Genomic DNA, 17,630 nt, shown 5'->3' with positions numbered 1-17,630 from the left:
AAGAAGTGTAACATACACATGGAGTGGCAACGAGGCCCACCTCCCTCCCTTTTGCCTTCTAATTGGTCTTGCTCTGCCCTAAGGATGGCAAAGGTGGCTCCCTTCCCACCTGGTGCAAAGCACAGCCCCAAGCAAAGATGCCCTCTCCCTCTCAACTTGCTAGATTTGTGTTTCTCAACTCTCTGGGTTAGAGAAGGTAATTAACTGTTTGCGTTTAAAAGCCCTCCTGCTGGGCTGCAGTCTGCGTGGGAGAATAAAAGTAAACAAGCGAAAGGGAACGGTGTCATCAAAGGACTCTGCACCCTTATAAGGATGAAAAGGCTGCCATTTGCCACAGGTGCCACAGACAACCGCCCCCCCCTGCCTCCCCCCTCCCCGCCCCCCCTGCCAGAAGAGCAGGGTCTGTGGGCCTTTCATTCTTCTTGATGGTAAGTCAAGAGTGATTGGGTCATCATGTAAAAACCTGCCATGGTTTCAGATGCCCATCAGCTAACAGCCATGTCACCTGGCCTGGCCTGAGCCGTTCTAGTGTGATGCTCACAACTGTTCTAGCTGATGACACCCGTAGTTCACAAGCCCCCTTGAGATACATTGCTAGTAACTAATCCGAACTGCTCCCTACTCTAAGTATTAAGAACCAATTTTTTTTTTTAAGAACCAATTTTCTTAAAAAGCCAAAGCTTCACTTCTATGTGGGGAAACATCTACTTTCCTGCCCATCACAATTTTGGAGGTGAATCACGCCCACTTCTCCCCTCAGCTGCGCTAAGGTGGGTCACACAGGAGCTCTGCTGCGCCCACGGTGCCGCTGGGAAATTCCTGTCTCTGTGCCAACTGCTTCCACAACACTTCTCTAAGGTGCTGACACAAAGAATCTTGTCTCCGTAAGTAGGAGGATATACAAGCTTCCAGACAGAAGTATAAATGTCTAATGATAAGACACAAACAGCCTTGCAATTCAATAAACCAGAATAACAGAAATTTCAGCAAGATGTAGGCACAGGGCTTAACTTCACATTTTGGGGGAAGAAACTTTGCTCTGTGGGAGAACAGCATCCCAGACAGGATTTTTAATTAGTCTTCCAGCAGCCATGAATGAAGAAATCAGGTAACTGAATAAGCTCTGTGACAGCAGAGATCAAACACGAAGATGTATTTCTTGCAATACAGTAAACTGGATCATTGTTCCCACAAACTACTTTTAATGTAGATGAGGCTTTAAAATGGGAAGGAATTTTAAAATCTCCTGCATGATTTTGCCAGTTGGTTCTATCTTTGTAGATTTTGATTTCTGTTGCTCAAATATACACCCACACGTCATTTTATAGTAGCAAATCATTTACTTTTCATGGTTCACTGTTGTTGCTTTTTGTCCTGCTTCCTAATTACTTCCCAAAGAAAGTGGCCGTCAAAAAGGCTTTGTTTCTTTTAGGTGGCAAGTTCACAGGTATTTTATTATATTATTATTATTGTTTTTTAAAGATTCACTTACTTATTTGAGAAAGAGAGTGGGGGGGAGAGGCAGAGCAGAGAATCTTCAAGTAGACTCGCCACTGAGCGAGTGATGTGGGGCTCGACCCCACAACCCATGAGATCAGGACCTGAGCTGAAACCAAGAGTCTGACACTCAACCGACTGAGCCACTCAGGCGCCTTTATTATTTTTTTTAAGATCTTATTTTTAATCTCTACATCCAACGTCAAGCTTGAATTCATAACCCCGAGATTAAGAGTCACATGCTCTGCCAACCAAGCCAGCTAGATGCCCCAAGATTTATAGGTATTTTGAAGAGTGGAATTTCTCGGGGCGCCGGGTGGCTCTGTAAGTTAAGCCTCTGCCTTCGGCTCAGGTCGTGATCTCAGGGTCCTGGGATCGAGCCCCGAGTTGGGCTCTCTGCTCAGCAGGGAGCCTGCTTCCCTTCCTCTCTCTGCCTGCCTCTCTGCCTACTTGTCATCTCTCTGTCAAATAAATAAATAAAATCTTAAAAAAAAAGAGTAGAATTTCTCCATCCTACTCTATGACATTTTATTTTATTCTAATATGACAAGGGGTGGGGTGCCTGGTTCGCTCAGTTGTTAAGCGTGTCTGTCTTCAGCTCAAGTCACGATTGGGATCCAGATCCACATCGGGCTCCCTGCTCGGCAGGAAGCCTGCTTCTCCCTCTCCCACTGCCCCTGCTTATGTTCCCTCTCTCACTGTGTCTCTATGTCCAAGAAGTAAATAAAATCTTTAAATAAAATAAAATCAACAAGGAAAAGAGAAGAAAAACACAATGTAGAAAATCGAAGAATGGAGGATGATGATGGCCATTAGAACATTTTATTTTTTTCAAAAGGCAGATTCTCCCCTTTAAGCACTATGATTTGGTTATAGCAAAGGGCCCTTCTCAAGGACCACGCCACACGAGAGGAGGTTCCTCTTTGTAGTCTGTTGGAGCATTCCGTAATTCCTCTGAAAACGGGTAGCATGGAGAAAGTGGCAGAGCCCCGTGTCATCGCACCCAGCTCACTAAAACCAGCTCCTCTCTAATTCAGTGTCTTCCTTGAGAAAATGCTAATAAAACAATGTAGTGGCCTGCGCCACACTTGGTTGTCATCGTGCTGTACACCTTGTCCTCCTGCCAGCTCTCCGTGTTGACTTTCCCAGCAGCTTCATTCCTTCACTGGTGCCAGGCAGGCTCAGCGCAGAACCACTTGGGTTTTCTTCCCTCTTTTATCGCCCAGTAAATTTTCATAAAGCATTTAACGTGAGAACAAGCAGGTTAATTTGCCATGCCGGTGAGCCAGGCTCTCGGAAGGCTCCCTGCAACACTGCCATGTTTTGGCGTCAGAGGCAGAGGCCTTGGTCCCAGCAGCGAGGAAGCTTGCCAGAGCCTTCTCCGGGCAGACACCAGGTGTGATTTAGCATAACAGATTGTGTGGACGCTCAGCAGCTTCTGTAATCCATGCGTCAGGACCAAATTGTATCCTTCGTGCAAGATGAAGATGAAAGTCTCAGGGGCTAAAAGCTCTGCCAGGAAAGGCTTCTGGACGAACAGGAAATAGTAACATCATCCCACCTTGCAACACATGCCTGATTTCAGGAACATCAAAGTCCTTTTTAGCAATGTTAGTACGTTCGTGAAATGCTGCTGTATCACAGTGCTGTTTTTCCCTAACGATAGGTGGACAGTGAGAACCAAACATTATTTTTTTATTAAAAAAAAAAAAAAAATCCAAAACATAGAGGTGCCTGGGTGGCTCAGTCCATTAAGCATCGGACTTTGGCTCAAGTCATGATCTCAGGGTCCTGGGATCGAGCCCTGCATCAGGCTCCCTCCTCAGCTGGGAGTCTGCTTGTTCCTCTGCCCCTCCCCCTGCTCATGTTTTCTCTCTAATAAATAAAATATTTTAAAAATATATCAAAAAAATAGGATTATAAGGAAATTTTAAAAGTTATTAAATCCAGCCTTTATAATATACCTGGCCAGTTGCCCAAATCACACATGAAATCTTGGTTGACAGTGACTTTGAACATTGATACTCCAGAGGTCAGCCCTTGGGATGCTACTTAGGGAAGACGTTCAGGGAGAAGCCAAGTTTTGATGCTAGACACTGCAGAACTCAGAGATGACAATAGCATGATTCCTGCAAATGGCAAGCTTAGTGAGCCTTGAGAAAAGGACAGGCCTGAAGCAGAGGTAACCCCACAGGGAAAGTGACTGAAGGCACATGGAAGGCAATTTTAGGACAAGCTTAGCAAACACAAGCCAAAATTACCAGTCTTTTTGTTCAGACCACTGCCATGTGTAATTTAATGCTTAGTGATGTACGGTTAGTAAATGCAGAGGACCAATGGCATCCCAGTGGCAGCTCAATGCTGAGTAATATGGCTTTAGAAGGAAGTATATATATGTTCACACATTCAGAATCACTGGATAATGAGGATATAAATGTTTTTTCTTTAGATCTTTTTAGCATAATTTACACACAATGTTATATTAGTTTCAGGTGTACAACATAGTTATTTTGTTTCTCTATACGTCTCTATGCTCACCACAAGTGTGGCTACCATCTCTTACCATATACGCTATTATAATATCATTGACTGTATTCTCTATTCTGTGCCTTTTATTTCCATGACTTATTCATTTCATAAGCCTGTATCTCCCACTTCCCTTCACCCATTTTGTCCATCCCAATCTCTCTTTCCGCTGGTAATCATTAGTCTGTTCTCTGTATTTATAGGTCTGAATCTGTTGTTTATTTATTTATTTTTTTTTTCAGATTTCACATATGGGTGAAATCATATGGTATTTACCATTCTCAGTCTGACTTATTTCACTTAGCATACTAACTTCCAGATCCATCCATGCTGTCACAAAAGGCAAGATTTCATCTTTTTTATGGCTATGTAATATTCCATTGTGTGTGTGTGTTGGTGTGTGTGTTTACACACACCAACACACACACACACACATCTTCCTTAATCATTCATCTATCAATGGACACTTGGGTTGCTTTCTTATTTTGGCTATTGTAAACAATGCTGCAATAAACATAGGGGTGCATATTATCTTTACAAATCAGTGTTTTTGTTTTCTTTGGATAAATACCCAGTAGTGGAATAACTGGATCATATGGTATTTCTAATTTTTTGAGGAACCTCCAAGCTGTTACAGTGGCTGTTATATTCCCATCAACAGTGCAAGAGAGCTTCCTTCTCCACATCCTCCCCAACTCTTGTTATTCTTGTCTTTTTGAACAGCGATGTAAATGTTACATGGTACTTTTTTTTAAAAATTATTTTATTTATTTATTTGACAGAGAAAGAGATCACAAGTAGGCATAGAGGTAGGCAGAGAGAGAGGGAAGCAGGCTCCCTGCTGAGCAGAGAGCCCAATGCGGGGCTCAATCCCAGGACCCTGGGATCATGACCGGAGCTGAAGGCAGAGGCTTTAACCCACTGAGCCACCCAGGCGCCCCTACATGGTAGTTTTTTTTTTTCCCTTAAAGATTTTATTTATCCATTTGACAGACAGAGATCACAAGCAGGCAGAGAGGAAGGCAGAGAGAGAGGAAGGGAAGCAGGCTCCCTGCTCAGCAGAGAGCCGGATATGGGGCTCGATCCCAGGACCCTGGGACCACGACCAGAGCCGAAGGCAGAGGCTTTAACCCACTGAGCCACTCAGGTGCCCCCCTACATGGTACTTTTTAAACTTGGTTTTATACCCTATTTTTTTTTCATTCATTCATTTATTTAAGTAATCTCCAAAAACAAAACAAACAAACAAACAAACAAAACTGAAGAAAAAATAATCTCTACACCTAACATGGCGCTTGAACTCAAAGCCCCAAAAGCAAGAGTCAAAGGCTCTACTGACCCATCCAGCCAGGTGCCTAATGGAGCACGTTTTTTTAAACTTTTCAAAGGGCTTGCATCTCATTTGCCCTAGCAGCGGTCCTGAGGTGTAGACAGGGCAGGTTTTATCATCTGTGTTTGCTTGAAGAACATGGGGGTTACGGAGCATCACCTTACGGAGCTGAGGTGATGCAGAACTCAAGTGTTGAGCTCCCAGTCTTGTGTCCTGTCTGGGGAGCCCCTCCTTGCATCTTACAGGGTCTGTGAGTTACCCAGTAGCCTATAATAAACTATTTTGTTTTCTGCCTTAATTCAGTAAAGTAGATTCTGAGGCTGGCTACCAGGATCCTTGACCAGTATAGGCACATGCATCACCTGCTTTTTTCACCCGACAACAGGCAGAGTCTATCTCTATGAAGGAGAAAATCTCCACAATCATTTGTAATGACTGCACAGTATTCTATTACAGATATGCCACAATTTAGCAAACCGATCCTCTAATGACTAAAATTTTAAATTTTCCCAATTTTTTGCTATTCACTCACTCATTTCACTCAACAGATATTTACGGAATCCTCTTTAGGTGGCAGGTTCTATTTTAGGTAACAGAGGTAAAAGGTCCCTGCCTACATGGAGCTTACATTCCAGTTAGGAAAGCAACTAATAAACAGGTAAACCAATAAACAACCTGGCCTATGAAAAGATCTATTAAGAGGATAGAATTTAGTAATGGGATAGCAAGCTGGGGGGCGGTTGTACTTGAGTAAGGCAGCCAAATAGCTTGAGGTTGTGACATTTGCCCTGATACCTAGAAGATAATACACAAAGCTGTAATGAATATTCCTGAACATTCATTTCAGAACACTTGTCTGAATATTGCCTTAGGATAAATCCTAGAAGTGCAAATGCTAGGTCAAATTACACGCTCATTTAGGCTCCAAAGGACTGGTCAAGAAATTCCAACTCTCAGAGCCCCCCTAAACGAGCTCTGGATCCAGCAAGCCTAAGTTCCAATTGTGCAAATGCCTGGCTCGGTAAGAGACTGGGCAGTTTCTCAACCTCACTGTGACTCAGTTTCCTCATCTGAAAAGTGGGGACATTACCAATGTCCGACTCAGGGGTTGGTGAGGATTAAAAATGGTGTAATATAAGCAGTTAATAAATGTCAGATTTAAAACAAAATACATGCCTGTATTAATGTGTACATGAAACCTGCTTTTTTAAAAAAGGACCATCCAAACTTAAAATCCCATTTCCTGGTGCCCATTCACTTGGGGTTGATTCTGAGCTCATACTAGCTTGCCCTGTTTTTAATAACCGAGTGTCCTCAGACTGGGACTATAACTACCTGATAACAGAGAGTGTATCTCATGGCTCTTGTGTCCCCAATGCCTAACTGAAAGGAAAACACACAGCGTTGATCTCCTGGCACTAAGAAGAGTCCCCAAAGGGGCCAAATTTCCTCACAGATAATGGGAACTAAGCTGTCCACTGAAACTTAGAGCTTTCATTTTGAATAAAATCAGATAATAAATATCGTCTACTTTCCTATGGGTGCTGTGACCTTTAGCTTATTGGGTTCTTCAGGAGGCAAGTAGGTCCAGTGTGCTCACCACTGCTTGATTTAAAATAAATAAATAAATAAATAGCAACCTGCTAAATGTTTTTGTTCCAACTTAGAAACCCCAAACCCCGGGGGCACCTGGGTGGCTCAGTGGGTTAAGCCTCTGCCTTTGGCTCAAGTCATGATCCCAGGGTCCTGGGATAGAGCTCCCCTCTGCTCATCAAGGAGCCTGCTTCCCCCTCTCTCTCTGCCTGCCTCTCTGCCTACTTGTGATCTCTGTCAAATAATGAAAGAAAGAAAGAAAGAAAGAGAAAGAAAGAAAGAAAGAAAGAAAGAAAGAAAGAAAGAAAGAAAGAAAGAAAGAAAACAAACCCAAACCCGGAATCTTGAATCAGTGCCTCAGCAGGAATTAAAGACCATAGGTTGCAGACGGCAAATGACTTACTGCAATCTGAAAAGGTCTATATTGCTGGTATAAAATGTGACCATGTTCCGTTTCTTCCTTTGTCCATCTGCTGCTGTTTTGGTCTAGGAATGAGGATGATTTTAAAAGATTTAAATTTGGATTCTGTGTAAGCTGATTTCTCAAGCCATATTTAATATATCTTGGCAACAAACACTACTTTGGTCATGTCTGACTAAGATGGCAGGAGGGAGTGAGAGGTTTTTGATCTTTTTTTTAGGTTGTATGTATTTTTGAATGGAGGTGGTTGTGTTCAAGGTGGTGATTCACAGGGAGTAAAAATTTTTTTCTTCTTCAAAAGAATAGAGAGCAAGGGAAAGGGAGGGAAATGGAAGAATGAAGACTGCAAGGAATAAGAGCCCCAGAATGTCTTCTCGTTTCTCTTTCATCTTAGGCATATTAGTCTTGCCTCCACAACCAGGTAGAGGAGATAAACTCATTGAGGTGTAATGATGATTTGAAGTCCTCAGAGTTCCTAGGGTAGGGCAGGACAGGGAATACGTGCCCTATCTGGAAAGATTAGAGAGTCAGGTGGGGAATTGGCTTGCTCTTATGTGTGTTCTCTCTTACTCGCATGTTTTCTCTCTCTCTCTCTCTCTCTCTCTCACACACACACACAGAGTTTTCTCCATGTCTGTTAGGTTCCTGCAGTAAGAAGCAGGTACCCCACTCTTAGGTATGATGGATTCTTCCTTATATTTTGTAAACATCATGAGGTCCCAGAGTAGGAATCACAGATTATTAGAATCTTAGAGTGGGGAGGCATCTTCAAAATTACCCCCAAGAAGCTCAGGCCAGGGCAGGAACCCCTTCTACCCTCGTGGCAAGTGATTTCTCTGCTTCTGTGTCAGCATGGCCATGGATATGGTCCATGGTCCTACAAAGTCCTACAAAGTCCTCAGGACGATCACTCTGTTTTCAAAGTTTTTGGTCTTTCAATATTTTTCATTCTCATAGCTGTGTCTCTGGAAGCCTATGATACAGATTCAACCTCCTTCCCACTGAGTTGCCCTCCTCTGGGCATATCCAGATTTGGCCACGTTCTTTCGAAATTCAGAACTGGGGGTCCCACTGCTCTTCATCTGGATGTTATGTCAGGGCATGACATCTGGCTGCCTGGCCAGTTAACTCCTAAGGAGGCTAGTAGAACTGTTGTTTGACTCGGATGTTAGACTTTTTATCCGCTCAATGTGCGTAACAACATGGCTTTCTTTTAAAATTTTTTAAAAAGATTTTATTTATTTATTTGAGAGAGAGGGGGTGGGGAAGGAGAGAAAGAGAGAAAGCACAAGCAGGGGGAGCTGCAGACAGGGAGAAAGGGAAGAGAAGCAGACTCCTCCATGAGTTGGGAGCCCAATGCGGGGCTCGATCCCAGGATCCCAGGATGATGACCTAAGCTAAAGGCCGAAGTTTAACCAACTAAGCCACCCAGATGCCCCAACAACATGACTTTCATTACAGTGTTTTAAATTCAGCCATTGCGAATAACAATTTTTCAGTTTCAAAAGTTTTTTAAGAATGTTATATTGTTTAATAACATATTAATATGGGGAAATTACTGTTTCTCATAAAAGCCAGTCTTTCCCCTGAAGATAAACAACAGTATGTATATTCAGAATTATTCTTTTGGCAACTCATTTTTTAATCTGCCACGGACAATAGGCCACAGACGTAGGTATTCCCAAGACAAAAATTTGAGGTGTTTGGGGCCTCAGTTTCTAAACTGACAAGATGAGTTCTGAGTTGTTCTCTGGCTTTAACATTCAACATTCTCTGTACAACTCTACTCTGGTCAACTGTTTCATGAAAACGCTCTCTTTCAAATTATAGAAATATACACCTTTATTACCTCCTTCATACTGCTGGATTAACATTTCAACTCTATGTATTTTATAGTAGAAAAATGCAAAATATCTAATATTTTGAGTATTCTATAGTTTTAAATATAAAAGCTTTCAATCTTTGTCATTGTGGCTAGAATGATAAATTTTTAAAAAGTTAGCTGAAATTTCTTATTAGCCTTTATACCTACATGTAATATATAATAATGAATAATCAAAGAACAGATAATGCCGACTCATCTTTCAACTGGATTAAAGGAGCATTAGTGGATATCAAAGCACTGGGATTTTGAGGACTTAAAACCAGTTCTGCAAGACGAAAACTTTCTGGAGATTGGTTGTACAACAGTGTGAATAAACTTAATACTACTGAGATGTACATTTAGAAATGGCTATGATAATATATTTTATGTGATTTTTTTTTTTTACCACAACTAAAAATATTTAAAAATGCATCCTTCTTGGGGCACCTGGCTGGCTCTGTTGGAAGAGCATGCGACTCTCGATCTCAGGGTTGCGAGTTTGAGCCCCATGGTGGATGCAGAGATTACTTAAATAAATCTTAAAAACACACCCTTCCTGCAATAAACAGGAATGAAGAATTGCAACACAAGGTGATGTATATACAACATACAGACATCACATGGTGGTTGTACAGGGTGTAGCAGAGACTACAGAGATGACTAACGGCCCCAGCACCCATTCTGGCTTCTTCGAATTTTACCAAGGTATATCTTTGTGGTTTACCTCTCAAAACCTGCATGGCCCAGCCCCACTTGTGGCTAGCACATGATTGCAACAGAACTAGTGTGTGCAATATTTAATTCCTTAGGGAAGCCACTTGCTCTCCACTCTCTTCTCCTGTCTAACAGGCTGGAACTCAAGCACTGAATGGAGCCAAATGCAGCCACAAAGATTAAGGTGCCATAGAAACAAGGGAGAAGCGACTTGGTCTCTCCATGACCTCGAGGAAGAGTGCTGCCTACCCACCTGGACCATCTGCCTGTCTCTACCCTGTTAGATGAAAGAGAAATAAACCTCATTTGGTTTAAGCCACTGCAGCTTTGGGTCTTTTTATTACAGCAGCTGAGCCTGTACATTAACACAAGAGAAGAAAATGATCACCTGCACATAAAGGGCGGGGTGGGCGGATGCTGAGAGCAGAGTGTGCAGCTGGGGGAGGAAAACTGTCTGGGAGAACATAACAATATGAAGGTGGGCTCCGCTACGAAGTCCAGCTTCCCAGCCTCTAAGCCCTAGGCACTGACTGGCGATCCTTTTACTGGTCCTAGACAATCCCCTTTCACATGGCTCTGTGTGTGCACTGGGAACTGGGAGGCACGTTCCAAAAGTGGAGGGAGGAAACACAGCAGAACAGGTGGAATTTTGTAGTCTGTGTATGTGATGACTAATTTGACTTTTAGGTGTGTTTGTTTAGGATTTCAATAAATAATGCCTCTTGACCATCAAAATTCTGAACCAACTGAACAATTAGACAAAAGAGTCAGCATGAGGAGAATTAAAACACCTCCTCTATTTTTTTTTATTTTATTTTTTTTTAAGATTTTTATTTATTTATTTGACAGAGAGAGATCACAAGCAGGCAGAGAGAGAGGAAGGGAAACAGGCTCCCCGCTGAGCAGAGAGCCCGATGCGGGGCTCGATCCCAGGACCCTGGGATCATGACTTGAGCCGAAGGCAGGGGCTTAAACCACTGAGCCACCCAGGTGCCCCACCTCCTCTATTTTTGATAAATGCTGACCCGAGGACACAGTTTAGTAAAAGATCATACTCACCTTCTAATACTGAACTGTGGAGCTGGACTGACCATTACATAGGTATGGCAGCAGCTCAAAGACTAATGCAGGAAAACAATGCGGGCTTATTTAATCCTTCTTTCCTTTTAAGGGCACCTGGGTGGCTCAGTTGGCTAAGCTCTGCCTTTAGCTCAGGTCATGATCCCAGGGTCCTGGGATGGAGCCCCGCATTGCATTGGGCTCCCTGCTCAGAAGGAAGTCTGCTTCTCTCTCTCCCTCTACCCCTCCCCCTGCTTGTGTTCTCTTGCGCTCTCTCTCAAATAAATACATAAATAATCTTTTAAAAAAATCCTTCTTTCCCGTTAAACTCTAAGAGCTGGGGGAGTAAAGAAATATAAACTACTGGGGCGCCTGGGTGGCTCAGTGGGTTAAAGCCTCTGCCTTCGGCTCAGGTCATGATTCCAGGGTCCTGGGATAGAGCCCCACATAGGGCTCTCTGCTCAGCAGGGAGCCTGCTTCCTCTTCTCTCTCTGCCTGCCTCTCTGCCTACTTGTGATCTGTGCCTATCAAATAAATATATAAAATCTTAAAAAAAAAGAAATATAAACTATTTAATGAAAAATAATTCATTTTGGGGCACCTGGGTGGCTCAGTGGGTTAAGCTTCTGCCTTCGGCTCAGGTCATGATCTCAGGGTCCTGGGATCGAGCCCCGCGTCAGGCGCTCTGCCCAACAGGGAGCCTGCTTCCCCCTCTCTCTCTGCCTGCCTCTCTGCCTACTTGTGATCTCTCTCTCTCTGCCAAATAAAGAAATAAAATCTTAAAAAAAAAAAAAGAAAAAGAATACATTTTTTTCATTTTTAAATCCCCCCTTCCTGTTTTTTTTTCTTTAACAGATTTGGTGACATATCTCACATTTAGCTGGCCTCCACTGGTGGTCAAATAGAGCTATTTTTGATGTTCTGCTCCCTTTCTAGAACTATATTCCTGATTCTGATTGTGATAAGGAGTAAACAGCCAACTTGCCCTGTCCACTTAAGGAATGAGTTCTTCACTTCCCTCAGAAGGTAACTTTAGGACTAGAGAAGCCTGACAATGAAACTTCCTTTCCAGGGTATGTCTCAGTGTTTATAAAAATCTGAACATACTGGTCACACCCAGCTAAGTCAGTCCATACTACCACCTATTAAAATGACTCATCTACACATTGGTTTCATCTACTGGATAGCATGTTGTAGATATTTAATAAATGTTTGTTGAATTGAATTGAATAATAAGAAAAAGAAGTTGAAGTAAGGTAACAGTGGCGTCTAAAGTGGGTTCTTTCCAGAGATCATCCTAAGGTGTGAAAAGAGAAACAAGTGGTACAACATAGTCCAAGGTAAATGCCTTCATAGTTTTTCTGATGGAAATGAATCATCAAAGCAGAGTTATCCAGGTACTGAAGTGGCTTTGGAAAAACAAGCAAGTACACAACATGCTGTTATTTAAAAAATCACGCATTGGGAAATAAATAAATCCAATATTGTCACAAACACTGTAAGCTGTTCACCCTCAACTGTGAACCAGTAAACTGAGCAACATCATATTCTAAATTTGAAATGAAGACTATGTGGGGAAACAGTTGTTAAAAGATGCATTGAGACAGAGCTATTGAGAAAAGACAGGCCAACAAATCCCGGCCTAAAGACCAGATAATTGACTGATAAGTGTATAATAAAACAGCAGAATTTTATTGGCACTATTACTCTATGAAGCTGAAATGCCCTACAATGGAGAGGTTATTGGACAGTATGGATCTGATACAGAAATGAAATTACCAAACAAAGCCGAGGATAGAGGAATGTCACAATGAAGCCCTTTTCTCTGATAATGGGGTGTTTACTTCTATAAAAATTTCTTAAGGAAACAGTGTTTCATTCAGAAGGTGGTATTTATGGATAGCTTTTTTTTTAAGACTTTATTTATTTGACAGACACAGATTGCAAGTAGGCAGGGAGGCAGGCAGAGAGAGAGGGGGAAGCAGGCTCCCCGCCAAGCAGAGAGGCCGATGCAGGGCTTGATCCCAGGACCCTGAGACCATGACCTGAGCCGAAGGCAGAGGCTTTAACCCACTGAGCCACCCAGGCGCCTCTCTATAAAAATTTTTTAAGGAAACAGTGGTTCATTCAGAAGGTGGTATTTATGGGTAGCTTTTTTTTTTTTTTTAAGATTTTATTTATTTGACAGAGAAAGAGAGCACAAGAAGGAAGAGTGGCATGCAGAGGGAGATGGAGAAGCAGGCTCCCCAGCCGAGTGAGGAGCCTGACATGGGGCTCAATCTCAGGACCCTGGGATCATGACCTGAGCTGAAGGCAGACACTTAACCTACTGAGCCACTCAGGTGTCCCTTATGGACAGCTCTTCCGTGAGCAAAAATGTTTATCTCAAAAGAGATCTAATATTCCTATTTAATAATATTATTAATATGTTCTAAATCAGCGTTGTTTTTTATTATCAGTAAGAGCAACTACAAGGTTAATTGAAAAAGAGATATTAGAGTTCCCGATTAATGATGTCCATCCTTCAAGATGTACTCATCTGAAGTGTATTAGTTTCCTAAGGCTGCCATAACCAATTGCCACAAACTCTGGCCGCTTCAAACAACAGGGATTTATTCTTTCACAGCTCTAAAGAGCAGAAATATGAAAGGGAGGTGTTGACAGGGCTGTCCCTCTCCCTCGAGAACCCTTCCTGGCCACTCCTAGCCTGTACTGGCAGCACTGCTCGTGGCTGTTTCACTCTCATCTCTGCCTCTCTCTCCACATGGCCTGCTCCTCTATGTCACTTAAAAGGACACTTGACATTGGATGATCAAGAATGATCTTATCTTGAGGTGCCTGGGCGGCTCAGTGGGTTAAGGCCTCTGCCTTCGGCTCAGGTCATGGTCCCAGGGTCCTGGGAGTGAGCCCCACATTGGGCTCTCTGCTTGGCGGGGGAGCCTGCCTCCCCCTCTCTCTCTGCCTGCCTCTCTGCCTTCTTGAGATCCCTGTCTATCAAATAAATAAATAAATAAATAAATAAATAAATAAAAGTCTTAAAAAAAAAAAAAAAGAATCATCTTATCTCAACCACCTAACTACATCTGTAGAGAACCCTTCTTCCAAATAAGGTTGTATTTACAGGTTCTGGGGATTAAGATATGGATGTAGCTTTTGACAGCCACAGTGTATATGTGTGTGTGTGTGTGTGTGTGTGTGTGTGTGTGTGTACATATACACACACACATATATATTTTATTTATTATTTATTTGAGAGAGAGAGAGAGAGTACATGCACGAGTGGGAGGAGGGAGAGAGGTGGAGGGAGAGGAAGAGGCAAAGCATCCCAAGCAGACTCCGTTCTGAGCACAGATCCCAACTCCAGGCTCAATCTCATGACTCTGAGATCATGACCTGAGCTGAAACAAAAAGTCAGATGCTCAACCAACTGAGCCACCCAGGCGCCCCAGTAATTGAGATATATTATTTTAATCATTCCATGCCTTAGTATACTTGCAAGAAAATCTTCAGATGGGTAAATAACAAAAGGCTTCCAATTTTTTTATTTTTTTCAAGTTTGTTTGTTTGCCTATTTATTTTAAGTAATCTCCACACCCAAGGTGGAGTTTGAAACCACAACCCCGAGATCAAGAGTTGTGTGCTATACTACCGAGCCAGCCAGATGCCCCAAAGGCTTCCAGTTCTTACAGTCAGAAATCAACAAGCATTGGGCTGTGGGTAGCCAAGAACCACAGGTTAGCTAAAAGATGACGATACAATTATTTTATTAAACCATGGTTAATGGGGTGCTTTGGTGCCTCAGTTGGTTAAGCGTCTGCCTTCAGTTCAGGTCATGATCCCAGAGTTGTTGGATCCAGCCCTGCATCGGGCTCCCTGCTCAGCCCTGAGTCTGTCTCTTTCTCTTCCTCTGCCCCTCACTCAAATAAATTAAAAAATGTTTAAAAATCATGGTTAATAACAAATGAAATTGGACTTGTCTACAGACTTGCCATCAACAAATATTATGTGCAAAACTATTGCCTGTGTTGTATTTCACACCATGGCATTTACTAGAACTGCTGAGAGAACTGGATATATGATTTTAAACCTAGGTTGATGTTTTTCTTGCTCTTGAAAACAATACTTTGTTAAAGCAGTCCTTTCAGCTTTGTTTTCAATCAGCTAAAAATGTTTTATATATTACTCTAATCTAGTGCCCTAATTGTACTGTTTTCTGATTTGTATTTATATCTTGGGACAGTAACTTTTTAAATAAAAACGAATCCCCCAAAATGAACATGAACAGTGGAATGAATGGTTCCTTAAAAGAGCTACTAGAAAATATGTTAATAAAGGTGACTTTTTCCATCCCCTTTTCTATCCTCTGTCTCCTCCCCAACTCTGTTTAGGTGAATAGAACCTAGGCTACCTTAGGTCTTCGGCAAGGTCCCTAGGGGTGTCACAAGGCTCGGCTCCAGCTTTCACATCAGGGCACTGACTGGGACTAGGGTCACTTAGTTCGGCTCTTAATTCTTCACCATATACTTAGAGGAAAGGCAAAGTACTTGGAGTTAATGTCCCCACTTACAACTGTTCTGTAAGTTGTCACACGTCATCATCTGAGTCCAAAACACTTCTTGGCTTAGAAAATTAGTCTCCTCACTCCTCTCTAGTACTCAACTCGAAGATTAAGCAGGAACCCAAGGTCAACAGCAAGAACAATAAAAACGTTGTTTTTTGTTAAAACTCATTATCGTCCATAAAATAAAGCATGTCTTGTGGGAACAGTAAAGCCATCAACTAGCTACTCGTAAATGAGAGAGGCATGTTCTGGTTGACACAGTGAGTGAGAAAGACCCAGATGGTGGATCCTTTTGGCATAGACGTATCTGCTCCGGCTGTCTAATACATTTCTCCGCTGCGTTAACTCTTCCTCCGTCAGAACCACCACAGCAGTTTGCTTATTTCCAAGAAGACAAAAACAGGAAGGTTTTTGTCTATAAGATTCCTACCTTCCTCCTTCAACACCGGGGAGGCCTATTCACTGCTGGCAGCAACCGCAATGACCTGGATCCTTTGGCGACAAATCTCAAAGCTCTGGCCCATGCCAGATTCAATACAGTCTCTTCCTTATGAAGCAGGAAAGGGCACTAGACTCTTAGAGGCTACGTTACCTGGGCTGGACCTGATGCCTGAAGGAAGATTCAGAATTTATTTTAAAAAAGGGTTTTGGCTTGTTGGATGGAACGTGTTGCATGACTGCTGGCTGGAGAATGAGTCCCTTGGGCTTGCGGCCCTGTCTTCTTTCATGAGGAATCCCTGCCAATCCAGGATCTGTGAACTGCTTCTGCCAGCCAGTCTCTAATTTAGCATATGTACGAAGCCAATTTTTGGACACCATGATGGATCCTGGCATCTCTGCAGCCCTCCATGTTTGTGATGCTCACAGTGAAATAACAAGTAGCTAGGAAGACAGAAAAAATATGACAAGAAAAGGCTTTCTAAATTCACAGATAAATCGTCTATGTATTATATATGTATATGAGTCTCCCTCCTGCTTTTCCAATATAAACTTCACCCATGTAAATCCTTGTAGTTATTTCATTTAGATTTTCAATCTGAGATGCACTTAGCAATAGCCAACAGTGACAAAGATAAAACCCTGCTCCCCACTGAGAACATCTGATTTTTTAGATGTAGAAATGCTGCTCTTTACAAAATAGGACATTTCCCTTTTAATTAGTTTCAAAATATACCCAAATAATTTGCAACCAGGAAATGATACCATTTTAGAGTACTTAAAAATAATTCCCATGCATGCAAAGCCAATTTGATGAAAGGCACAAGCTAGTGAAACCTTCGGTTTTTAGAGAAACTAAACTGTTTCTGGGGGGACAGCCATCGCTACCACGGGAAAATTCACCTAACCCTCAGGCTTGGATATCCCATTGTCTTCTCTCAGAAAACCCCAGTCGAAGATATTTTCTGAATATCTGGGGACAACCGCTGATTGAGGCTCGAGTGTACCCATCCATCTTTGTTGAAAATATGGATCTTTCAGCTTCCCTGTCTTCTATGGATTTTCTTGCCAACCACCTAGTTTTCTAACAGTCCTTCAGAAAAGAATGGGTAGCTAAAAGCTCTCTGGTATCATGTCATGCTATTTTTGAAAAGAAATACATATATTGTGCTCACCCACTCTTTACTCTGCTGCCAGTGAGTCCCGGGAGGGGTGTCCATCAGGAGAGGCATTTTGACTTTTGCCTGTACATGAATGAAATCAAACGTCCAAATAAAAGGGAGGGGGAGACTATATGATTTTCTGATGTGTATTTCTTCCAATGCATGGATTATGACAACGACCAACTTTTTAGCTCTTTTGGTAAGTGAGAGCCCTGCTCTCCTGGCCAGGCGAGCCACTGCTGATGGGTTTGCTAGCACGGGATGAACAAACTCTCCCCAATCATACTCAGTCCTTACCTGCTACGGTAGAAAGAAAGTCTGAGCCCTGCATGTATAAATATAAATATTTTAGGAGCTTGCCTGATGGTGAGCTTTGCACGGCCATGCAGAAGCCAAGCTTGATTGCCCTGGCCTGGTGTGGGGCTCCCCAGGTGGCAGGGGCGGAGAGCGGGCAGTGCAGTTGG

At 42.6% G+C, this 17,630-nt stretch overlaps 1 protein-coding gene across 4 annotated transcripts in view; it reads right to left on the bottom strand.

The window, feature by feature from the left end:
* The window catches only part of LOC116862803 (citramalyl-CoA lyase, mitochondrial), a 68,882-nt gene extending 51,639 nt beyond the window's left edge, over nt 1-17,243 (bottom strand). For all 4 annotated transcript variants that reach the window (XM_032850221.1, XM_032850220.1, XM_032850219.1 and 1 more), the window contains exon 1: nt 17,179-17,243. In XM_032850221.1, coding sequence (XP_032706112.1) covers nt 17,179-17,235 — 57 coding nt within the window. In that variant the 5' untranslated portion in view covers nt 17,236-17,243. The remainder of the gene's footprint in view (nt 1-17,178) is intronic.
* Nucleotides 17,244-17,630: the final 387 nt, after the last annotated feature.

Source organism: Lontra canadensis, unplaced genomic scaffold, assembly GCF_010015895.1.
Source record: "Lontra canadensis isolate GAN:19392208 unplaced genomic scaffold, GSC_riverotter_1.0 scaffold335, whole genome shotgun sequence".
NCBI lineage: Eukaryota > Metazoa > Chordata > Mammalia > Carnivora > Mustelidae > Lontra > Lontra canadensis.
The sequence above is the reverse complement of the archived record's forward strand: the minus strand, read 5'-3'. Positions and strand labels throughout refer to the sequence as shown.